Raw genomic sequence first — 22356 nt, forward strand, 5'->3', positions numbered from 1 at the left:
AAAGCCCGCCAGCCGACATTCTGCCGACCTGCAGTGGACCCGGCCGGCGAAACAGGACCCTTCCAATCCACCAGCGCACCCACCCGCCGTTGCCAGCTGCAAGTCGAGGTGTCATGCGCGCTGAGCGGCAGCTGCAGGCGTGACGCCCTAGAAAAAAAGTCGCCCGCCCGTCGCGGGACCCCGAACCATCCAGACACACAAGCGGCCCCCTTTCGTCCACCGTCGCCCTCCCGCACCACATCGCGCACCATGACGACCTGCGAGACCTGCCGGCTGCAGGCGCGGATGCTCGTCCGGTCCGCCGTCCGCGCGGGCGCGCCCCGAGCTCCCGCGAGGACCATGGCGCCGGCGACCGCTCAGAGCCTGCCCCGAGCAGCGACGACAGCGACAACGACACAGACGAGAGCGAGCAGTAGCAGCAGCAGAACGACGCCGTCGCTCATGGCGACGATACAAGTCCCCGCGCGGTTGTTCAGCAGCACCGGCGCGCGCCGGATCTTGGGCATGGGTGGCCTGGCAGAGTCGTACCGCGTGCTGGGCGCCTCGGAGCGGCTGTACAAGTCGTGCTCCAAGGCGGCCGACTACCACATCACCGAGGAGGAGCGCAAGAACGACCAGGTCGAGAAGCTCGAGGACGGCGAGGAGCTGGGCCACCCCGTCGATGCGGACAATGTGTGGCACAAGAGTGCGTCTTTCCGGCCGCCTCCCCTCCCCTTCCATCTATATGCCGCGCAGCCGAACTGACAGAGACGCACGTCTACAGCCTTCAAGCTCCAGCCCAGCTTCAGCACGTGGTCGCACGTCACGATGCTGCAGCTCTACCTCATCAACGCGCGGCTGCGGATGCTGGACCGCGACGCCTACCGCAACTGGCAGCAGCAGCTGGTGGACCACTTCTTCTTCGAGTGCGAGAAGAAGATGCACCTCGACCACGGCATCACGTCGGCGGCGCTGCGCCAGCGCTACCTCAAGGACATCTTCGTGCAGTGGCGCGGCCTGCTGCTCGCCTACGACGAGGGCCTCATCAAGGGCGACGCCGTCCTCGCCAGCGCCGTCTGGCGCAACCTCTTCAAGGGCGACCCGGCAGCCGATCCCCGCGCCCTGCTCGCCATCGTCGGCTGGATGCGCTCCAGTCTTGCCGCCCTCGAGGCCGCGTCCGACATGACGTTTGTCCAGCGCGCGCAGGATATTCTTTCCAAGCCCGTCGACGTGTTCTGGACGAGGCTCGAGGAGCCGTTTAAGCGCGCCGGCGCCGGCGCGGCGGAGCAGGGTGAAGCAGGGCAGCACCAGCAACAGCGGTCAGACCCTGCGGGCTCTCCCGCCGCATAGACCCCAGCAGCTCTGTTAAGCTGTGCCGTCTTGTATGAACCGCAAAAGAAAAGGGGGAGGGAGCGAAATGTAACAATACCATCTACGCAAAAGGTGTGGTGCATCGGGAGTATCAGGATGTATAGCATTTTGTAAATCTAGGGCCAGTCGATCCCAACTTTGGACGCCAAAATAAGGGTGCCATTCCATTGTCTATCCGCGCACATGAATGCTCAGCTCGTGCCTCGCTGCCTCCGTTCTCGCCCGCACCGTCCTCCGTAGTAGACTCAATCAGCCTTTTCCCACATCTGAAACTCGTACTTTGTGCCCGCCTCCTCCTGCGGCCCATCCTGGAGCGCCTCCTCGCCCGTCCACGCCCGCAGCTCGGCGCGCGACCTCTGCGCCCACCCTTTAGCAGCGGCGTCGCCTGCGACCAGGCGGAGCGGGAAGAAGGTGTCGCAGTCGAAGTCGCGCTCAATGGCGGTGAGCAGGACGCGCCGCGCGGCGGGCAGGCGCAGGGCGGCGTCGTAGATCTGCGCGCCGCCCATGACGAAGACGCGCCCGAGGAGGGCGGCGTGGGCCTGGGCGTACTGCAGAGCGTGCTCGAGGGAGGGGACGCGGATGGGTTCACTGGTAGACAGTGGCGGTGGTGACGATGTTGTTGATGAAGAGGCTGCTGTTGCTGCTGATGTGGTTGACGGTGCGGACGCCGACGGAGGCAGTGAGGATGGTGCTGAAGATGATGATGTGGGAAGAGACGGGGGAGGCGCGGAGCGGGTGATGACGATGTTGAGGCGGTCCTTGAGCGGGCGGAACTTGGGCGGTATAGAGTCCCACGTCTTGCGGCCCATGATGACGGCGTTGACCGCGCCGGCAGGGGCCTGTATGCGAGGGGAACGCGCACCGCAGGTTAGCATCGCCATACCGAAAGGCACATATACTCCTCACCGCGTAGGAGGCCAAAAGGGGAAATGCGCAAAGCCATAACAAGACGATGAGGGGAGGAAGTGAGGGGCTGGGCGTCCACGTACATGAGGCGGGAGGCGGGTGGTGACGCGGGCAAAGTACTGCATCTCCTTGCGCAGGCCGGTCCAGGGCATGGTGCCGTGGGCGCCGATGCCCATGTTGCGCGTGGCGGCGACGATGAGTGTGAGCTCGAGGGGCTGCATGGCGAGGCGAGCCGGGGCGGAGGTGGTGTAAATGGGTGTTGGGGTTTATGAGGTTAGGTAGTGAGGGAGTGAGTGGTGGTGGTGGTGTTGAAGTGGGCTTGAAATAATTTGAGGTGAGAGCGCGTCTCATAGTGCCGGGTTCAACGTTGGTGGGGGTGTGCAACACTCCAAAGCACTCGCACCCGACATATCAAACACAACACACTCTTAACATGCAGTGATTGCTCTCATTTTAGATGAGTCTGTATATGTATCTCATTGTGCTACAGTCGTTTACAAGAACTAGATTTTGCGATGCACGCTTCCATAGATGCCACTGCCCCTCACAGCTTGGCCCCTGGAGCCAGGACCTGCACGTCTTGGTGCGGGATGCCCAGATGGTTGTAAATCTGGCAAAAGCTGCATCCAGGTCAGCACGTCCAAACATTGTCGGAATGATGATGGTCTACACTCACCGGTCGCTGCCGAAAAAGGGCTCCGCCTTGCCGGCCTCGTTGGTGACCCAGATCCAAGGGGCGCCAAAGGCACCCAGCTCGAGGGCCTTGCCCGTCTCGGCCTTGAGCGCGTCCTTCATGCCGTCGCGGGCCGCCATGATGCTCTGCACCTGCTCGTCCGAGAAGACCCTCTGCCCCTTGGCGTCGACGACCTCGGCCAGGGTGGCGGCGAGGACGGCGTCGTCGGTGAAGTTTGCGTGGGGAGGGGCCCAGAAGCGGCGGAACAGGGCGGTAAAGGTGGCGTGCAGGGCGGCGGGCGGGAAGTTGGCCTTGATGTGGTGCAGGGCGCGCAGGGGCGACTGGGTGCGGGCGAGCTCGAAGAGGTTCGGCGGCGAGGCCCAGTTGGTGATGCCGCGCGAGGCCATGGCGCGGCGCGAGTCGTACGAGAGGTACTTGGCCTTGGCCTGGAGGGTCCACGGCGGCTTGTTCCCTGCGGCAGTAGTCAGTCGACATTTGAAATGCTAAACCTAGAAGCGTTTATTCGTCTTACCGGAGGCCTGCATGATGCCGCCCAGGAAGACGGGGTGGAACCTAGCCAGGTGTGAGCAAGGGGCCTGAGAGGGTGCGATGCCGTGACATGCGATGAACTCACTCGACCTCTACGCCATTGGCGGCGAGCTTGTCGAGGTTGCCGATTAGGTCGACAAAGGCGACATAGCTAAAGAGGGAGGCTGTCGCGCGTCAGTATGTCCGGGGGCGTTGCTTCACCTTGACACACGCACACACGCACACACACATTCATCCGTGGAGCACCAACAGGGGAGAGACGGACCTATGTCGAGGTAGCAGTCGATGCGGCCACCACCCATGATGATTAACTGTAACTGCCTTGTTGGTCCTTCGGAGAATTACGACGCTGAGGCTCGGATTGCGTGACGACGGGGCAATGGGAAGAGGGCAAAGGGGGAGTGGGAGTGGAGAGTGTGTGGAATGCGATGCGATGCGATTTCCCCAGATTCCGCTTCCACGGAGGTTGACGAGGGATTGGTGACGACGGGGTGCCGGGCAGCAGGTACCCTTTTTGGGTCGCGGCAGGCGGCATCTCGTCCCGCACGGGGGCGGCGAGCTCCTCCTGTTTGCCGGCAGCCAGCAGCGGGTGGCATTGTGGGGTCCGGGCGGTCGGGTCTGGCTTCTGAGCCGAGGCTGCTTGCTCCATGCTGCCGCTGCAGGCAGGGCGCCCCGGGGGAGTTCAGTAATCGAACCCCTGGAGACGCGCCCCATCCCGCGCGCCACCAACCTGCATGAATCGTCCAGCGGAACGGACGTGACGTTTCGGCTGCATCCCCCGTGGTTGGTTGGCCCGAGAAGCTGCCAGTTCAACGACGGGTCTACTGCCGGTATTCACGCGTTCCAAACTTCACATCAATGAAGCATTCTATTCCAGCACTCAATCGAATCGGGCACGTGGAAATCTCCCGGATCGCCTTGGTCGTTCCGATACAACTTCATACAAGTCAACCACTGGTGCTTGGTGATTGTACAAGACATGAGCGACTTGGCACACCGCCGAGAGAACTGCAAATACTCTTCATCATTTTCCCAATTTGCTGGCATGCGCGAGCATATCGAAGCTCCCAGGCGGAAGGCTGTCGAAGGTTGTGGCAGCAGCAGGTTCCAGCACTTTGACGAGAGGGTCAGCAGAAGCCACTGATCACGACCGTGAGCTATACACGAATAGCAGGGGGCCGTACCTGGGGGACGCAAAGGCGTTGGTCTAAACACGACCTCCCTCATCAAAGGGCCTCTGACTGCCATGCACGTTCCAACCTCGTCATGGAGGCTTCGCAGGGAAACGCCACGCAACCGGGCCCCAACCTCGCTGAGCCCGAGTGCGAAACAGACATCTACGCACCTGGGTTTTCACGTGAGCCTCTTCGCGGGCACCGGCAGCGAGACAGGCCACATACGAATGGTTGGTTAGTTGCGCAATCGAGATAAAGGGCGCGTAGAGCTGCTTCATGTCACCTCGCGGAAAGAAGTGAGTGTACTCGCTGGAGAAGCGCGCGAAGGCTTCTTCGGCCATTAGAGGCGCCTTGGCCTGAATCAGGGCGGGCCCCGACAGCAGATGCTGTATGCCTACAATGCTTGTTTAGCTCAGGTACCGTGGGAGGATCAGAGTCCCAGGGAACTTGTTACCGCTATAGGCGTCGTAGAGGTAGAAGGCGGACGCGCCGTGGGCGTCAAACGCTCGGTTCACCATGGCATTCACCACCGGCACTGCCTTGGCCGAGGCCCAGCTCCTTATCCCGAGACCGCGCGGCGGCAGACGAGTCTGGACAAAGATGATGAGACTGCCAACGAAGAACCAATTGTACCACAATATTCGTCGCGCTTTGTCTTGGACGGCCTCCGACTCTAGCATCAGGCCGCCCACCTGGACTTCTTCGTTTGGAGCTCTGCCGGCACAGATCCCTCCAACGATCATCTCTTCCACGAGGCCAGAGAGCTGCCTACGGGGTCGACACATCTGGTCCTGAATGGCCTGCGCCAGCTGGCAAAGCCCCCGATGAAGGCCCTTGAGCCGATGGCTGATTTCGGGAGACGCTTTGGCCTGACTGGCCTGGAGATGGCCAAGACTCAAGAGTGTATCTGAGTGCTCCCTGAGCACCCCCGCGACTTGGTCGTTCGGCATGAAATCCTCGAGAGCCAGCGAGAATCTCTCCTTCTGCAGCTCTTGGTGGCCGTTGTTGGCCAAGATGACTAGTTGCGCGGCCTCATCCTCCCAGCGTCTGGCATCCATGGCGGTGGAGGCGCCAGATCAAGGTTGGTGGGTCACTGGCTGGGTTGTCTCTAGGCTGGGAGCCGGCTAAGTCGTCGAATCCGTCGTGATGTCGTCGTCCCGCACTTGGGAACGGGACGGAGAGAGCGGGGTTATGGGACGGCGCATGGAACCTAGGAAACGACCCCAGCGGTGCCTGTCAGTCCTTCCCCGTCAGTCTCTGGTCTTGCCTGTCACCTCGTGTAACAGCGGGAGACTGCCAGAGCCCCACCTAATTACGCTGTACCACCCCACGAAGTTCCATTTCGAGCCACCCCAGGCGCGCTGCTGTAACGGAAATCTACAGCGGGGGCCACCCCCATGGGAAGCCGAGGCAGCGCCCCGTTACGGGGCCCCCTGCCGTCCCCGGCCCTTGCGCTGGGAATACTGCCCGGGATGGAAACTCATACAACGCCGCCCGAACTCCGGCCCCGGAACCAGAACTGACCTCACTTCACCTCACCCTCACGGCCCATCACCACAATGTAACTTGGTGTGCGGCTTGCATGACAGAACACCAACTCATTTATAACCAACCACCAGCCATGCTCCTCGGGCTCACCTGAATAACCATCTCCAGTACAATTCGAGCACCCGTCGCAGTCATGTCCCAGCCCGTCGCCCTTGTCGTCGGCGCCTCGCGCGGCATCGGCCGCCAGGTCGCCATTGACCTCGCAAAGAACGGCTACGCAGGTACTCACCCTCACACAGGCCCTCTACCTTTCTCTCGCCCTTGATTCCATGACAGGATGCTAACGCGTAAGGGGGGCAAAAAGTCGTCGTCGCCGCCAAAACCGTCAGCGACCCCTCCCAGCCCGCCGCGCCCTTCCCCCCGGACCCCAACTCGCCCGCCTCCACCATCACCACCGTCGCCCGCGAGATCACCTCGGCCGGCGGCGTCGCGACCGCCATCCCCGTCGACGTGCGCTCCGAGCAGAGCGTCAACGAGCTCGTCGCCCGGACCGTCGCCGCCCACGGCCGCCTCGACGCCCTCGTCTACAACTCGGGCGCCATCTTCTGGGCCTCCGTCGCCGACACGCCACTCAAGCGCTTCCAGCTCATGCAGCGCGTCAACCCCGAGGGCTTGTATGCCGTCGTCCAGGCTGCGCTTCCGCACCTGCGCCGCGCGCCGTCCGCCGCGGGAGGCCCCGGGGTGAGCGGCGGGCGCATCGTCGTCGTCAGCCCGCCTATCTATAGTCGCTTCTTCCGCGGGAAGACGGCCTACGCCATGGGCAAGATCGGCATGAGCGTGTTGACAAAGGGCCTTGCCATGGATCTGCTGCGCGAGGGCGAGCGCTCCAGCGATATGGCCATTACCAGCATTTGGCCCGCCGTCGTGCGTCTGCCTCAAGGCCCCCCCCCCCCCCCCCCCCAACGCGCGACCCAGACTCTTTGCGGACGGGTCGCTTGCTGTCTTGGTCATGACATGAGTCGGCTGACACGCTCCCCAGGCCATCGAGTCCGCCGCCACGGCGCAGTTCACAAAGGCCAAGCCCAACGAGGCCAACGACCTGCGCCGCGCCACCATCTTCTCCGACGCCATCCTCGCCATCCTCCGCGCCCCGCCCTCCGTCGTCAACGGCGAGCTCCTCCTCGACGAGGACTTTCTCCGCGACCACGCCGGCGTCTCCGACTTCTCAAAGTACAGCGTTGTCCCCGGCTCCAGTCCCCGCCGCATCATGCCCGCCGCGCTGCCAGACCTAACCGTCGCCGAGCAGGACGATGAGGGCAAGCGCTACGACAGCACCAAGAAGTCACGGCTCTAAAAGACGCTGCTGCGCCCGAGGCATCTGTTCATCTTGTATGATACGTATGCAAAAGCAATCTAATGAAATATATGTACCGAGTGTGGTTCTGGCTGCGCGTGACATGTCCGCTCTTACATCCTGATTGTCTCGCCCCGATCCGTCCGTCCTGCCCTCAACTCCTGTGCCTGGCCTGCATCCGCACGCGCCGGGTTCAAATGCAGTGTACGTACAGAAACCGCCCCCGAACACCGCTCTGCGTGCCCTGTTTACCCTCACCACGTCGCTGTGCCCCCCCTGCACACTCTGTTACAATCTCCGCCTCCACGTCGACGCGCCCCTTCACTCCTGGCTCAGGGGGTCCATGCCCTGCGTGATCTCCATCTCACCAATTGTATCGTTGAACACTCTCGTCACACGCCCCAGCACCTTCATGCGGTTCCACTCGTGCCGGCTGCTCCAGATCTCATCCATGAGCTCCCGATTTATCTGCTCGAGCTGCTCGATGGTGCAGCCAGACGTACCGTCTGTCACCTCGACCAAGAACCCCTCAACGGCCCCGTCGACGGCTAGTGGCTGAGACGCCGACGAGCCCGAGTTCCCGAGATGAGAGTCCTCGCCGTGCGTATCCTGAGATTGGGGAGGAGCGCCTCCGCTGCGAGACCCCGAGTCTACTGGACGAGCCTGCGACTGAGAGGACCCGGCTACGCTGGGTGCGACGTCGCCCCGCGCCATGGCCTGAGCCTGCGAGTGTATCCACACCTCGTCACTCGACGTTGCCTGGCTCTGGGCGGGCAACGGCAACGTATCGGGAATGTCGGCGTCGTTGTCGTGACCGCTGTTGCGTTGCTCACCATGGGTTCCGTTTGTGAGCTGGGTGCTCCAGTTGGACGACCGGTGCGTCGACGGATCCGATGTCTTGGTCGTTGACGCCTCGTTGATGACCGCGGACGGCGAGACACCTGGGGGTAGCGACGTGACAGCCGACTTTTGCGAAATTTGAGTCATTCCCGTGTAAGCCGCGGCGGACTGGTCCGCTGACCGGGCCGGAGGACCCATGGCCGGTGTCTGTGTCGCATCCTGCGTGTCTTCCACACCACTCATCTGCACGTCGGCGTCCTTGATACCATCCGTCTGGTTGGACGTCCCGTTGCTCAGCGGATGGGGCTCCTGGGCCTGCTCAAGCCCCAAGCCGTGACCGCTCGACAGCGGGCTACGCAGCTGGAATCTGGCCATGGTACGCGCCCCTGGAACTGCCTCACCAAGCGTGACCGGACCTTGAGAGTCGCTGTCGTTCCCAGCTGCCTGCTCGGACTGGAATCTGTCACTGATCGACTGCAACAGCGCCCGCTTGCGTTCTCGCTCTGCTGCGAGCTTCGCGCGCTGCAACTGACGTTGATACAGCCCTTCCCAGTCAATATGAGCCGTGCTCGTCTCGATGCTGGCCACGTCGACCTCCACATTGCTGAGGAGCTCGTTTGCCTTGAGCGTGCGCTCCTTGTCCCCAATGTTCCTGGCGTCCCTGGCAAGAGCCTTGATGTCGAACAGGAAGTCCTTCGGTCGCGCGTAAAATCCATTCGACAAGCGCTCCTCTATGGTTGTCGTCTCCAGGTTGTAGTAGCATTTGCCCGTGGCTGTGTCGCGCAACACGTCGTTCCCATGCTTGTCCTTGACGATCTCGAAGGGTCGAACTTCGGCTCCCGGGATGTCTGGCCGCACAAAATTGGGGTCCGCCTCGGCAAAGAGATACTCGATCTGGGCCGGGGGGATGACCGGCTGCCTGAATTTCTTGTACCGCCGGTTGATTTGGTCCATGATCGGCTGCAGCTGAATCTTGAGGCCGTTCAGCAGCTGATGGTCCCTCTTCTGCACGGCCTTCATTTCTGCCTTGGTGGGCGGCTTGCTTTGAATCGTAGGAGCAACTGGAAGTTCCTCCAAGACTCTCTTCTTGCGGTTCTCCGGATCTGGAAACTCTGCTGGCTTCTTCTTGACGTATTCAAGGGTCGTGGAGAAGTATTCCATTCGATACGACTGTTCAGGTCAGCATTGCCGCGCGTGCCAAATCGGTTCCGGGGTACACATACTCTCTCTGGACGGCCAATCTCCATCTTATTCTTGCGAGCGTATCCGAAAAAGTCGCGCACCAGTTCCCCTGGCAGCCCTCCTTTCTCGCACTCGGCAGTCGCCAGCAACAAGACGGGATCCGTGGGCTGGATCGACTTGAGCATTGTTTGGAAGGTGATCAACGCCACAGTACCGGTCAAGGTCGCGTACCAGGCGTCAATGTTGGGGATGTAGATGACGCTCGGCTTGTGCCGGCGAACCTCCGTAAAGAGACCGACAATCACCTGCTCCATTGGCTGCAGAGCCGTTAGTATTAAAACACCAAAATGCAGGAGGGGCCACGAACCCTTCCATCCGCCAACAAACTTGGCAAGTCAAAGTTCTGTACGTGCAGGCCCTCAAAGTAATGCAGGATGGCCGAGGATATGTAGGTCTGGCCCATGCCGTGAACTCCGTAGATGAGGAACCTCGGTCGGAAGACGCGCGATCGCTCAAACTCCTGGTGCATGACTTCGCGGCCGAATCCATGGTCGTCGTCCTGATACTGTTCGTACATGGCCTCTTCCAAGGCAGTCAACTTCTTCTTGCGAGGCAGTAAGTGGTCCAGAACGCGCTTCGCCTCGGCGAATTGGGCACGAAGCAGCGGCTCGACGGATCTCGGCAACGGCTGGGCGCCAGACGTGGCAGACCGCTCAGACGAGGGGATCAGCTTCTTGATCGACATCATGAAGTCAGACGCGTGAACCGTGATCTTGTCCGGGTCGACGATGAGCTTCTCGCGAGACGAGTAGATCTGTGGGTACGTGCGCTGGATGGAATTGAGGGCCGCCTCAGTGCATAACGCCCTCAGATCGGCACCACCGTATCCCTTGGTCTTCTCCGCAAGCGAGGCCTTGAACTGATCCGACAGGCCCCAGTCCTGCGTGTGGATGTCGAGGATCGCTCGACGGCCCTCAATGTCGGGCAGCGGAAAGTAAAACTCTCGGTCGAACCGCCCCGGACGACGGAGGGCAGGGTCGATGTTGTCTGGTCGGTTCGTGGCGCCAATGACGATGACCTGGCCACGGCCGTCCATGCCATCCATGAGCGCAAGCAGAGTCGACACGATCGAGGCGTGAATTTGCTCTTGCTTGCTCGATCGAACCGGCGCGAGACCGTCAATCTCATCGAAGAAGATGATACTGGGCTGCGTCTTTCGTGCCTCTTCGAAGAGAAGCCGTAGCTGCTTCTCGGCCTCACCCACCCACTTGCTCAATGCATCTGCTCCTTTGCGCATGTAAAACGAGATCTTTCGCCCTCCAGAACCAACTGAGTTGGCGAGGGCACGAGCAAGCAGCGTTTTACCTGTTCCGGGAGGACCGTGGAACAAGACGCCGCGAGGGGGCGTGACGTGGAACTTGGCAAAGAGCTCTGGGTACAGGAGCGGGAGTTGGACCATCTCCTTGAGCTGGTCGATGTGCCCCTGCAGGCCACCGACCTTGCTGAAGTCGACATTCAGGTCCACGCCGAGCGGGTCGGCATCTGCAAGCGCCTTGCGATCCTTAATTTTGCCAACATTAGGCGTGGCACCAACGGCTTCGGCAGCAAGACCCTGACCGCCAGGTAGGAGTCCGCCGGGGGCTGCAGAAGTGGGCGTCATTCCAACATTGCCGGCCACGCTCGAGCGATGGACCATCTCGTCGTCGCTGCTATCAGAGTCGGCGCCTCCAGCAGCACCAGTGCCCCATGGCCCACCCAGAAGGGAGCCGCCACCGCCACCACCGCCAAAGGGGCCGTATGTCGTGTTCAGGCCCCGATCCCAGCCGCCGCCGCCGCCGCCCCTACCGCGGCGAGAGCGAGATGGAGTCGGCGCCGGATCCTGGATCTCCTCCTCCTCGATGTTGACAGCCGTGAGCGGCGGCATGTAGTAGTTCACCTTGGCTCGAGACCGCCTTGAGTGCTCTTGATATGCAACGGGGGACTCGCGCCGCCGGCGCCTGGGCCGAGAGGACTGGCGCAGCTCTCTTGCTTCTTCGTTCAGTTCGTCAAGATCAAAATCGGGCTCCTCGTCTGCAGAGTCGTCGGCACGGCGTGAAGTGCGACCTCCACGACGATTGGAGCGACCGCGCGGCGTGGGGCTGTCGTCTTCTTGATTCTTCGCTTTGTCGCTGCCCGACATCTCTGCATCCTCGGACTCATCGCCGGGCTCAAAGTCACTGCTAGGTTCTTGAGTCGACTTCTTGGTCCGCGAGCCACGCGTCAGACGGCGCGATGTCGTGTTGGGGTCCGCGTCGGATTGTCCTTCTTCAGGTGCAGACGCAGCAGCACGAGAGGCTCGAGTCCTGCGCGTAACAGGAACATCGTCGTCATCGTCGTCATCGCCTGCGGCCGCTTCCATCGCTTCCGCTTCCTCCTTTGGTTCCTCCTGATCTTGGTCCCCAGCGGCGACATCGTGCATCTCTTCATCAGCCGCCTTGCCCTCGAGTATATCGGCATCCTGAGAGAGTTCGTCAGGGTGGTCCGCGTCATCCACTCGAGGAGCGCTGCTCTCCTGCGTAGCTTCCTGAATCGGCTCTATCGGCTCAGGAGCAGACTTGAGGCCCTTCATAGCGCGGGACGATTTGCGAGTGCGAGTATAGGCTTCAGGGCTTCGGCTGCGCGAGTCGCGGGAGGTGACGGCATGACGGCCCGAGTTGGAGAGCTCGACAAACTCGTCCGTGTCGGCGGTGCTAGCGCGTGTCGACCGGCGAGTAGTAGGCATAGTTGCGGTTTTGGGGACCCGGAGCTTAACGAGTCTCCGCGAGGTGGGCTCGTGAGACTCCTCCTTCGGCTGGGGCTCCTCGGGCTCCTCGAGCTCCTCAGCCGCTTCTGCCTCTGGCTCGTCTTCTGGGACGTCGTCTTCGTCGTCTTTGATATCTTCAGCGTCCTCGTCTTCACCGTCGCTGCTCTCCTTGTAGTTGTGGAAGGTCCTGGCGGCTTTTCGGGTGCGGCGACCGGCGGCGTTGACGGGGGCGTCTTGCTCTTCCTCCTCGTCGTCGTCGACAAAGGAGCCTTCTTCTTGGCTGTCGGAGAGCTCTTCGTCTTCGTCGTCGTCAATATCGGAGCCCCGGTAGCGGTGGCTCCGCTTGCGGCCCGGGCGAGATCCGCGAGACGGCCGAGCCTTCTTGGAGCTGCGCTGAGGGCGCTGCTCGCTTGGGTCGAAGTTTTCGTCCTCAGAGTCGGACTTGTTTGGATCAAAGTCCTCTAGCACCCTCTTTCGCTTGCTGCCCATTGCGACACAATCTTGAATGTGACAGTATTTCTCAGTGTATCAAGTGCGTGGCGATGTCGACTTTTGGTACGGCGACGCGGCGGCTGGGTGGTGGTTATGCCAGCTGGGCGAGCATTAGTCAAGGGCGATGCGGGATTGATGATTGAGGGAGATGTGGTGCGCACCATGGGTGAGAGGTCTGCGAATATATCCTGTAGGTCGGTATGCGTTTGCTAATGCAGATGTGCCGCGGACGAGATGAATAAAGCAAGCTTCAATGGCGCTGGTGGATGAACAATAGCGAGCAAAAGCGTGAATGGGTCGACAGCTGTCGCAGGGCGGCGCGGCCGGCTGGTCGACCGTGGGCCGACGAGGTCGTCGCGCGGGGCAGACACGCAGAGGAAGCAAGGCAACGGATGCCCTGCCCAGCGAGCCGTGGGAGGTGTGGGTGACCAGCGATGGTTGTCGCGATGCTGGCGGGACTCGAGGTGAGCTGAGGTGATGGGAGACTCGAGGAGCGACGACGGGCAGGCAGTCGGGCGTGCGGTGCGATGCGCGTGTCGGCGTCGCGGGTGCGAGGGCGAGGGTACTTGGTACCTGGCGGCACGGGCGACTTCCATTGGTGGGTTGCTTCACGTGCAGGCCGGAAAAGTGGAGTCGCACCGCGCGCCTCAGCATGGTTATGGGTGGTCCCAGCGCCATTTCCACTGCAAAACGTCGCAGAGCACCACTAAAAAGCGGCGACATGGTGAAGCGGAGGCAGGGGCAGCAAAACTCATTTTGAATGACCTCGAGGAAACAGACGACGGCAGATTCACCACGAAACACCCACAACGGCGCCGTACGGGTCCAAAAAGTGCATTAAAACGGTTGCAGAGGCGTCCCGACGCCCACGGCACGCACTACGAGCCCGTAGCAGCGCGTGCGACGTCTCAATTCGTAAGACAGTTCACGTCTGGCAACGGTCCTGGCCGAGTTTTAGATACCCCGGATTTTCCAGAATCTCGGGAGCTACCACGACATGACGCCATGCCTTGCGGCTCAAGTCCAAGCTCCTCGGTAGGGCTGATGGACGTCGAGGTGGCAGCGCCGTTCGTCCCACTGCGAGACTTGGGCGGGCGGCGACGGTGGCTGCCGTGGATGGAATGGGGGCCGGAGGCCCTGTGTGCTCAGTGCCTCAGGCACTCACGGCATGTGGGGTCGGCCAGTCTCCACCGTCTTACTGAGTCGTCAGCCGTCAGTACAGTCAACCGAGACCACCATCTCGCCAAGAGACGCATGCGTACTCGAGCCAGGCATTGTGTCTTTGTCGACCGGCAATCATTGCTCCGGTCAACTCGAGTGTGTCGATCATTGTCTTCTTCGCTCGCCGGAACAGCGAGCATATGTTTGCAGACGATATGGCCAGAGCAGCGCGCAACCAATAAAGCCGGCACGTGAACTCATGACGCTCACCAGAGCAGCGCAAATGGAAGCAGACGATACACTGATTTTACGGAAACGCAACGGTGGATCAACCTCGACTGATTGACAAAGTTGTCGTCATGGCTGGCGTGGTGGTTGCCGTGATGATGGTTCGTCTTCGGGACTCGGTAACACGGCACTCAAACTGCGCAAGGTTCGTCTTCTAGAAGCATTCCGCGGCCACAAGACGCCGACCCGGCACCGTTCGAGTTCCATCGTCAACGGTCGCCAAGCAGGCCAAGCTCCATCACAAGGTGGCACTAGAGTCTTGACTCACAGGCCGGGTGCTCGCCGGCCTCACTGGCTGGGCGACAAGCGGTGGTCATCTGAGCACGATCCCCAGAGGACCCCAGCAATGCCCAGAAGGCCGGCGGCCCACGACGTGGGGAAACGGCGGCCCAAGGGGCCCTTGGGGGCTGGCCGGCCAAGCGTCCATGGCGTCGCCCAGCGCCCAGCGGCACGTCCTGCCCTCCGGCCGTCGATAAATCCTGTTGCCTTGGGCCGCCGATCCAATCGGGCGCTCCGGCCGGCCCCGTATCCTGCGGCCGTGGCTCGCCGCCATTGGCCGCACCCCCGGCCTCGACCGCTGGCTGACCTCAGCCCCGGACGCCGGCTTGCAGCGTATCCCTTGAAGTTGGGTAGCAGCTCTCCATGGCATGCATGGCATCGCACACGGGGTCTGACTTGCATCCCTTGGGTACACATGTGCGCCCCGGCACACGTACGCTTCGTACATATAACACGTCTCCGTCCCTTCTTGGCCCCCATGAGGATTCCAGAACATTTTCTCCTCACATCATCGAATTCCGTCGACAACTGTAATCCGGCACGGTAGAGCAGCTTCAAGAAGGAATCAATTGAAACTGCTTGCTCTTGCTTCCGTGCTGACGTGCCAGTTGAGCCCACTACCCTTATCTGTAGATGTCATCGCGGCCAACCCGGTGACACTGCTCCCATTTGTTACACTCAACCAAGCAATCTACAACACCACAACTATGAACAGCTCTTCGCCCAGCGCAGGCGCCAACCCGTCAGTCGACACCTCGACACACACGACGAGCAGGCCCATCGACATCCCAACCCTCTCCAAGACTCAAGTACGCCCCTCCTTCACCCACACATTGCCGTCTAGTTGCTAACACTATCTCTCCAGCGCACGAGTTCTTACTCAAGCGACTCCTCCAGCGCCTTTGCAACCTCCCCATCACTCTCATCGTCGTTCCCCACCTCGCTCCGCAAGACGTCGACCTTTGTCAAGCCCGCCCCCAAGGTCAACGTGCACACGACGTGCGGCCGCCACACGGACCAGTACTTCTTCGGTGGGCCGTCCCTGAGGGACCTCGCCCGCTCCATGATCGGCAAGAAGAATTAGAAAGACAGGGGTGGCAAAGAGGGGTCTTAATGGGCCGGTAGGGGTTCTGTCGCACAATGTACGATTTCGCCGTCGCCGGCTGGTACGCGACAGGCAGTGTTGGTCACGACTTATGAATGAACGACTTCTGCTACTAGAGAAAGGCAGGCGGCAAGGCAGGATTGCCTGTCGAGAAATGGTATACCCGAGGCAGAAGGCCTCACAGCAGTAATTTACTCTAAATTGTTATGATATCATTCAATCAAGTAACTCCCACTCTACATTCTCTTCCGGCTTGGGTTCCGGATATGTCGCCCGGTCCGTCGCCGCATACGTCTTGTTGAACCTGTCCAGCAGGGTCAGCACCCATCGCTGGTGCTCCGGGCTCGCAACCTCGTATGCGATGCGCACCGCGAAGCCCACGCGGTACGGCCCCATGGTGCCGGACCCGACCGTCTCGAGCGAGCGGAGGATGTTGCGCACCAGCTCGTCACGCCGCGCCTGCTCCTCCGAGTCCAGCTCGAGGTAGCGAAACTGCACAAGCGCGTCCTGCAGGATGAGCATGCTCGCCCAGTAGCCCATATGCATAGACCCGATCCACGAGACTCGGTACTGCAGTACCAGCGCGAAGGGCGATGATGGGTCCTGCGTTGGTACCTCCTCGGGCATCACGTTGAGAGTCTTGAAGTCCCTGTACCACTGGGCGAAGAGCTCGCGGCAACGCAGCGCGCGCTGGGCGAGGGCAGCGACCTTTTCAGGTCCGGGTTCGTGAACGGTGCCCATGGCCCGCGATTCGCGGAGGACATAGGCTGGCGCTAGTATGGCAGGGAGCTCTGCCAGGCACTCGAAGAAGTTGTCCGCTATGTGGATGACGCGGTCAGGCTGCTCTTCTGGATGAATCAAGTGCCGTCCGCCGTCCTTGATTATTGGCTTCCATTCCGGCAGAGACAGAAAGCAGACGTCGCTCTGGGGGAAGAACATGTCGCACATAATCTGCCTCAGCCGTTAGCGCACATGTACATTTACTCGCGTGCAGGGCTACGTGGCCGTCAGCTCACCAGGACGCCGCGAAAGGCCAGTATCATGGAGGCATCCCAGCCGGTGGCGTGCGCCGCCGGTCCACGCTCCTTCATCAGCGTCCCTATGCCCTTTGCGTGAGCCAGCCACGAGTCTGACGATGTCGTGCCAGCAAAGAGCTGTTCCAGGTGTCGGTCAGCAAGGCTCGTTGCTTTTTGGTGTGAGCGTCGATGTACATACCTCAAAGACGCACAACAGCATGGCCGCGCACAGCGTCTCAGACGACCGCCACTCAGTCTCGTGTCGCAGGCTCGTCTGCAGCGCTACCAGCGACTTGCCGTAGACGCTTCTGCTGTAGGCAATCATGTCTTCGTCGGCACGCTCCTTGCCCACGAGATGCATGGCCAGCGAGGACATGGCCCCGTCGAGAACAGCGCGCGAACCAAGCCGGCCGAGGTCGACCCAAGACAGAAACCCCGACACGTCAGACTGGGTGATGTTTGTGCGCACCGTCGCGATGATGGTGCCGATGAACTCTGCCCTGTTGGGCCGCAGCGACTTGACCAGCGTATCTGCACCTGGAGGCGATGGCTCGCCGGGTGGCGTGACGGACCCAGCGCTGGAGTTGCTGCTGCCGCTGGCAACGGAGCCCTCGTTGTCGCTGCGCTTCCCCCGCTGTCTGATCTGGTGCTTGCCCGAGACGAACTTGATGCCGCGCTCGTAGCCGGGGCAGTCGGCGCCGTACTTGCGACAGTTGCCGCACCCCGGGCGTGCCTCGTCACACTTGACGCGCCGCTTCCTGCACAGCTGGCAGCCGCTGCTGCGCGGAACGCCGACCATGGCTGGCGGTCAAAGTGAGGCTGATTCTGAGGCGTGGCGAGCCAAGCTCAGCGACGCGGCAGTCTGCAGCCCAGAGACGAAATCGAAAGCGATACGACAGCATCAACATCCATCACTTCACGACTGGCTGGTCGGCGGTATGAGGCGCTGCGCGACTTGACCGGATGCAGTGTCAAGTCCTCGGGCGTCTGGCGGATGAGTCGCGCTATGGGCAGCGCCATGGGAAGTCGTCAACCTTTTCGACCTTGGGCTGCGCTTCATAGTCAGGCGGCTGAGAGTTGACGTTGCTTACCCGTTCAGGAGTGTGGATTTCCTCAGCCGCCCGAACGGGCGCGGGGTTGTAGGGTAGGTGACCTCGTCTGAGTTCAATATCGAATTCACGTAGCATGAGCACCTACAATCAGAAATCAACCAAGGAACCGGGGTGTCTCAATGGGAATCTCGAGTCTCCTCTTCTTCTTCTCATTTCGTGTCTGGCGCCTTGCTGTACTTGTTACGAGGTATGTGCAGCAAAAACACGTGTATGAGGTCGTCAATGAGCTTCCCGCCACATCAACAACACGTTGGCCACCGAGGTTGTGTGTGTCTCTCAACGGCCTGCACGACCGGCCGATCGCCCTCAGCTTGGAATGACAGAAGATGATTTGACAGGCAGAGCCCATGCTGTCACGCCCGGTTGGGAGGTCTGCGTGCGCGGACTTCACGCCCTTGCAGTTAGCTGAAGCCATTTGGCTACGCTTGCACGACCGAATCCGGGATGACCCTGCAGCTGAACCGAAGTCGAGTCAGTGCGGAGGACATGAGCATCTACGGTGAGGCGCCAGGAGGCAGGCTGGCACAAAATGTCTACCAGAAATACCCCGAGGAATAAAGAGGCTTGTTATAAGGCAGGGCCGCAATCGATGAGGCATCAACTGGCCCGGGCCACCAAATGAGTCAAGGGACATGGCTGATGTCCACATTCGCTATCCAGCCCCCATTCGTCGGTGAATGCCGATGTCGCTAGGGTTGCATTGATGCATTTTCACTCGACTCCAAAAGAGACCTGCAGTGTTTAAGGTCTCGAGCCCGGCAAGTCATCGACATGTGATGTCGCGGCGCTGCCCCGATCTGCGTCTCGCCGTTGGGCGAGATCCAATCGGGCCAGACACATTGGTGGGAAGCGTCTCATGCGGCAGGTCGAGTGCCCCAGAGGCCATGTTTTACATGCTGTGTAGCATCATGTTGCTCGCCGTCACTCGCCCGCTGTGGTGCTCGAGACGCGAGCAGCACGGGTCGTGGCCCACCGGCCGTCAGGCACGTCGGGTGAAGAAAAAGGCAATCTGGAAACAAGGGGCATTTGAGGATCTGGGAGGAATGCGCAAACGCATTGTGCACTGGTCTGAGATAGAGTGCGGCTAGGTGGTTAGCGCGCGCGGAGCCAAACAGCCTTGCTCAACAATAACGTCAACTTGGCGGGAATGCGAAGCGGCAACACAAGAGAAAAAGAGCCCAGAGAAGCCCGTCGCAGGCCGGACGAGAAATCTATCCGCAACGGCTCTGGCAGAAAATTCGGGACGGAGGCACGGGTAACACGATTGGATGCCGTGTGCCTCGACGAGCCGCATCCGGTCGGCGGCCCGCGAGGGGTCGTGCCATCGCCATGGCACCTTCACCAAGCGCGGCCGCCAATGCATGCAAGAGATGCTGCTTGCGGACTGGCGAGGCTCCTGTCCAAGCTTGGAGCCGGCACATGCGACCTTTTCGACAAGCGAGGCGAAGGGGATGGATGGCGATTTATGTCGCATGGCAGAGTTGGCAGAGGCAAAAATCGTTCCCAGACACCCCTCGACGTTGGGTGCAGGCATCCATGGCATCGAAGGCCGCAGTAGCTCACGCCGCGTGTTGCCTCAACTGGCGAGCTACTGCAGGCGATGGCGCTGGCCCCCACCGTCGCCATCAAGTCGCTAAATCGACGGTGGCGGGACAGAGTTTCGAGCGGGCAGATGCAGGTTGGGTTGGCAAGGGTTGGGTTGGAGGGCAGAGTTGGGAGGGGCTGCCTGGCATCCAGGTCGATTGGCTTGATAGGCACAGGTACGCAGTTGAAGGAGAAGGGTATTCGATCAGGCGCGTGCGTCTGCAGAGAACCTTGAAGCCAGGGGAGGCAGAGGGCTAACGGACGCCTTGGCCTGGCGGCGTGCCGATCCCCCGGGCCCCATCGGTTTGACAATTCCTCATGCACTCCTGAGGGGAACCCTGGAAGCCGGGCCTGGGATGCTCGGCTCCTTGGCTGTCAAGCGGCCCTGGCAGTGCCAGCGTGGAGCGTGCGTCGGACTCGAGGGCAGTCCACCTGCCCGTTTGTTCCAGGGATTGACGATGAGTGAGGAGACGCCGCAGCAAGGGGCAAGCGAGGTAGGTTGCGGAGGGAGGCACGCACCCACGCAGACGCACGAGCTCGCGGGACCCGATGGAGACGAAAAAGAGAGGGCAATGGGGGCCAAGAGGAGCTCGAGGAGGAGACCCGAGCAATGGGAGAGTTCAGTTCGTGCTTCCAATCATACAGCTAGAAATCTGTGGAAGCAGGAAGGGGCTTGATGAGGGGTCTTCCTCCACCTGCAACTGGAGCCTCTTCCATGGAAGAAATCACCACGGCGTCGCCTGCCAACCTCACATGTCTTGCTTGTGAAGTGCATCAAGCAAGGCAGGTACGAAGTACCTAGTACGAGGTCCCGGTACCCCTCTCGTACGGTGCGAGAACGTACCAACGAAGTACACAGGACGCTCGAAAGCCACTTGACAGGCAGGTGCAGAGTCGTCTTAGTCAACTGGATGACGAGACGAGTTCACTTGGGTTGAGTTCAGTACGACTCGAGTTGACAAGGCCGTCTCTCTCCCCTTCGTGAAATGCCGGATCGGCCAAGGCTCCCCTGCCTGCCCCGTGCCATGCTCCGAGTCCACGTCCGCCGCGGTCGCGGACAATCGAGCGACGGGCCAATCGATGGCCAATGTCTCGCGACGTCTGCATGTCTCGCCTTGGTGCTGCACGCTGCGCCCGCGACTAACTAACGCGAGTACGAGTCGAGCACGCACATCCATCCGCGTACCAGGGACACGCACAACACACACAGAGGAGACTGTCTGCATGGCTGTTTTGTACGGTGCCATGCGGTACGGTACATACAATACATGCAGTCCGATAAAGGACTACGGAGTACGGACCACAGCAGGTCGCCCTTGTCGGAGCCACGGCTGTTTCGTCTGGAGACCAGTCCAGTCCTGGTGGCGGACAAGACGGGTCGGGCGGCGGGCACATGGGGATTGGGGAATGGGAAAGCTGGCAGAAAAAAAGGGTCGCCTGTTTCGATCTGCCCTCTGGGCTCGCCCGATCCGGCTCCACCGCCGGCTAATAATAAAGAAGACAGGTGAGGAGTCCGCGTCAGCACAGGTCAGGTCGAGGTCCCGAGATGAGACGGTCGGGGGGTCGAACACGAGGAAAACAAGATGTGACCTCATATCAGCCGCGCTGGCGTTGAGCAGGGCGACGGGTCACGTCGACGCGGGCTCTCGGCTTGCTCGAAACGACTCGTCGCCAACACGGTCCTCTGCGCACCCCGCAAGATTAGATTAGTAGTTTGATCTCCCGCCCATCCTCATCATGTCCATTCGCCTGTTGCATCGACTTCCCCACGCATGTGGTGCAGGCCCGCGGGCCTCTGCTCCCACGCTCCATGGCTCCATGGCTCTGTAACTACCCAACTCTGGTCGGGTCGGGGTTCATGTTCGGATGCGGCAGGATGGGTGGCATGGCATGGCATGGGATGCTCGCCATCCCGCCAACCCGCGCCCAACCCACCACACAGGGGCCGTCACCCACCACCCACCCATGCCTTGCCATACCGCGCCGCGAAATCCTGCCCGCCGCGGCCAGGCCCACGATCCCCTGTTAGCGCAGGACTGATCAATGCCTCAGAGACCCCGGCCGCCCAATCAGTCGCGCCAAGCGCACCCCCCTTTTCGAGAGCCTCTGCGCCGTCGCCCGGGACGTCGAGGCGGCCGAGGCTCCATCCAGGTCGTGCCGCAGGCAGCGCTGACGGCGGAAGGAAAAAAAAAGGGTGAGGGAGGGCTTGTGAGTGTATTTTCTGTCGAAGCGGCAAAACGGGCACGCACAAAAAAGACAAAGAGCCGTGGACAAGCAGAATGCCGGGTTGAGTGGAATGGATGAATGGGTGGATAAGGAAGGTGGCTCAACTCTGTTTCGGCTCGGTGCAAGCGGATTCCATCTGTGCTGCGCGCCGCCCGTTGGCCTCCTTGCGCCGCGACGTGGGAGGCAGAGCGGTCACCCGACCCCAGCCAAGAAAACCGAGAGCTTCATCTCGGGGAAGAGAGGCGGCAGAGGGCATCAATTTCGCCAAAGGAAAGTGAGGGCCCAATGCTGCCCCCGGGCACATGAGCAGTCGATTACTTGCACGTACCTTCGTCGTGCACGAGGAGCAAAGCGCACGGCGTGCGAGCACGGCGCAAGGCACCCTGTGTGCGCTCGTACAAAAGAGGACGCGTGTGCTCGACTGACGCACGCGGGCCGGCCAGCACCGGCGCGCGGGCGGGCTGCTGCACATCACACCGGACTGCATTGCATCGACGGGTGCTGTATCGCCGCAGCAGTTGCTGGTGCCCCGTACTCCGTCAGGCACTGTACTCCGTCCCGTTAGTACTCCGTACCCAGTAATACTCGATGCCTCCTCGTCCATGCTCCGTGCAGCACGAGCGGGCGGGTTCAAGCTGTGAATGGACCGCCGGGCCCCGTCGGCGGCGCGCGAGCTGCAGCAGCTGTCGTATTCTTTGCATGGAAGCTCCGCCGCGCCGGCCAGTCACTCTCGCCAGCTCCCCCGCCGTCGTCACAGCGGTGGGCCCCAGGCCACCCATCACCCGTTGTGCGGC

General features: G+C 61.3%; 8 protein-coding genes across 8 annotated transcripts; 3 read left to right on the forward strand and 5 right to left on the reverse strand.

Moving 5' to 3' along the window:
* Positions 1 to 249: 249 nt before the first annotated feature.
* PLICBS_003053 (protein cbp3, mitochondrial) lies at positions 250 to 1329 on the forward strand (the record flags this gene model as incomplete). Its single annotated transcript, XM_065600141.1, has 2 exons — positions 250 to 685; positions 764 to 1329. The coding sequence occupies 2 exons, from the start codon at positions 250 to 252 to the stop codon at positions 1327 to 1329; spliced, it is 1002 nt and encodes a 333-aa protein (XP_065456213.1).
* A 266-nt stretch (positions 1330 to 1595) lies between these two features.
* On the reverse strand, positions 1596 to 2477 carry PLICBS_003054 (uncharacterized protein; the record flags this gene model as incomplete). Its single annotated transcript, XM_018322779.2, has 2 exons — positions 1596 to 2189; positions 2340 to 2477. 2 exons carry the CDS (start codon positions 2475 to 2477, stop codon positions 1596 to 1598), a joined length of 732 nt encoding a protein of 243 aa, XP_018178009.2.
* A 323-nt stretch (positions 2478 to 2800) lies between these two features.
* PLICBS_003055 (uncharacterized protein) lies at positions 2801 to 3780 on the reverse strand (the record flags this gene model as incomplete). Its single annotated transcript, XM_018322780.2, has 5 exons — positions 2801 to 2876; positions 2933 to 3401; positions 3462 to 3502; positions 3564 to 3642; positions 3744 to 3780. The coding sequence occupies 5 exons, from the start codon at positions 3778 to 3780 to the stop codon at positions 2801 to 2803; spliced, it is 702 nt and encodes a 233-aa protein (XP_018178010.1).
* Positions 3781 to 5060: 1280 nt separating this feature from the next.
* On the reverse strand, positions 5061 to 5711 carry PLICBS_003056 (uncharacterized protein; the record flags this gene model as incomplete). Its single annotated transcript, XM_018322781.2, has 1 exon — positions 5061 to 5711. One exon carries the CDS (start codon positions 5709 to 5711, stop codon positions 5061 to 5063), a length of 651 nt encoding a protein of 216 aa, XP_018178011.2.
* Positions 5712 to 6334: 623 nt separating this feature from the next.
* Positions 6335 to 7495, forward strand: PLICBS_003057 (uncharacterized protein; the record flags this gene model as incomplete). The annotated part of the gene is made up of 3 exons (XM_018322782.2): positions 6335 to 6422; positions 6494 to 7065; positions 7181 to 7495. The coding sequence occupies 3 exons, from the start codon at positions 6335 to 6337 to the stop codon at positions 7493 to 7495; spliced, it is 975 nt and encodes a 324-aa protein (XP_018178012.2).
* A 321-nt stretch (positions 7496 to 7816) lies between these two features.
* PLICBS_003058 (uncharacterized protein) lies at positions 7817 to 12788 on the reverse strand (the record flags this gene model as incomplete). The annotated part of the gene is made up of 3 exons (XM_018322783.2): positions 7817 to 9505; positions 9559 to 9834; positions 9885 to 12788. 3 exons carry the CDS (start codon positions 12786 to 12788, stop codon positions 7817 to 7819), a joined length of 4869 nt encoding a protein of 1622 aa, XP_018178013.2.
* Positions 12789 to 15226: 2438 nt separating this feature from the next.
* On the forward strand, positions 15227 to 15603 carry PLICBS_003059 (uncharacterized protein; the record flags this gene model as incomplete). The annotated part of the gene is made up of 2 exons (XM_018322784.2): positions 15227 to 15328; positions 15385 to 15603. The coding sequence occupies 2 exons, from the start codon at positions 15227 to 15229 to the stop codon at positions 15601 to 15603; spliced, it is 321 nt and encodes a 106-aa protein (XP_018178014.2).
* Positions 15604 to 15840: 237 nt separating this feature from the next.
* On the reverse strand, positions 15841 to 17439 carry PLICBS_003060 (uncharacterized protein; the record flags this gene model as incomplete). The annotated part of the gene is made up of 3 exons (XM_018322785.2): positions 15841 to 16575; positions 16641 to 16778; positions 16840 to 17439. The coding sequence occupies 3 exons, from the start codon at positions 17437 to 17439 to the stop codon at positions 15841 to 15843; spliced, it is 1473 nt and encodes a 490-aa protein (XP_018178015.2).
* Between the last annotated feature and the right edge of the window lie 4917 nt (positions 17440 to 22356).

Source organism: Purpureocillium lilacinum (genome assembly GCF_023168085.1).
Source record: "Purpureocillium lilacinum CBS 284.36 DNA, scaffold_2, whole genome shotgun sequence".
NCBI classification, from domain to species: domain Eukaryota; kingdom Fungi; phylum Ascomycota; class Sordariomycetes; order Hypocreales; family Ophiocordycipitaceae; genus Purpureocillium; species Purpureocillium lilacinum.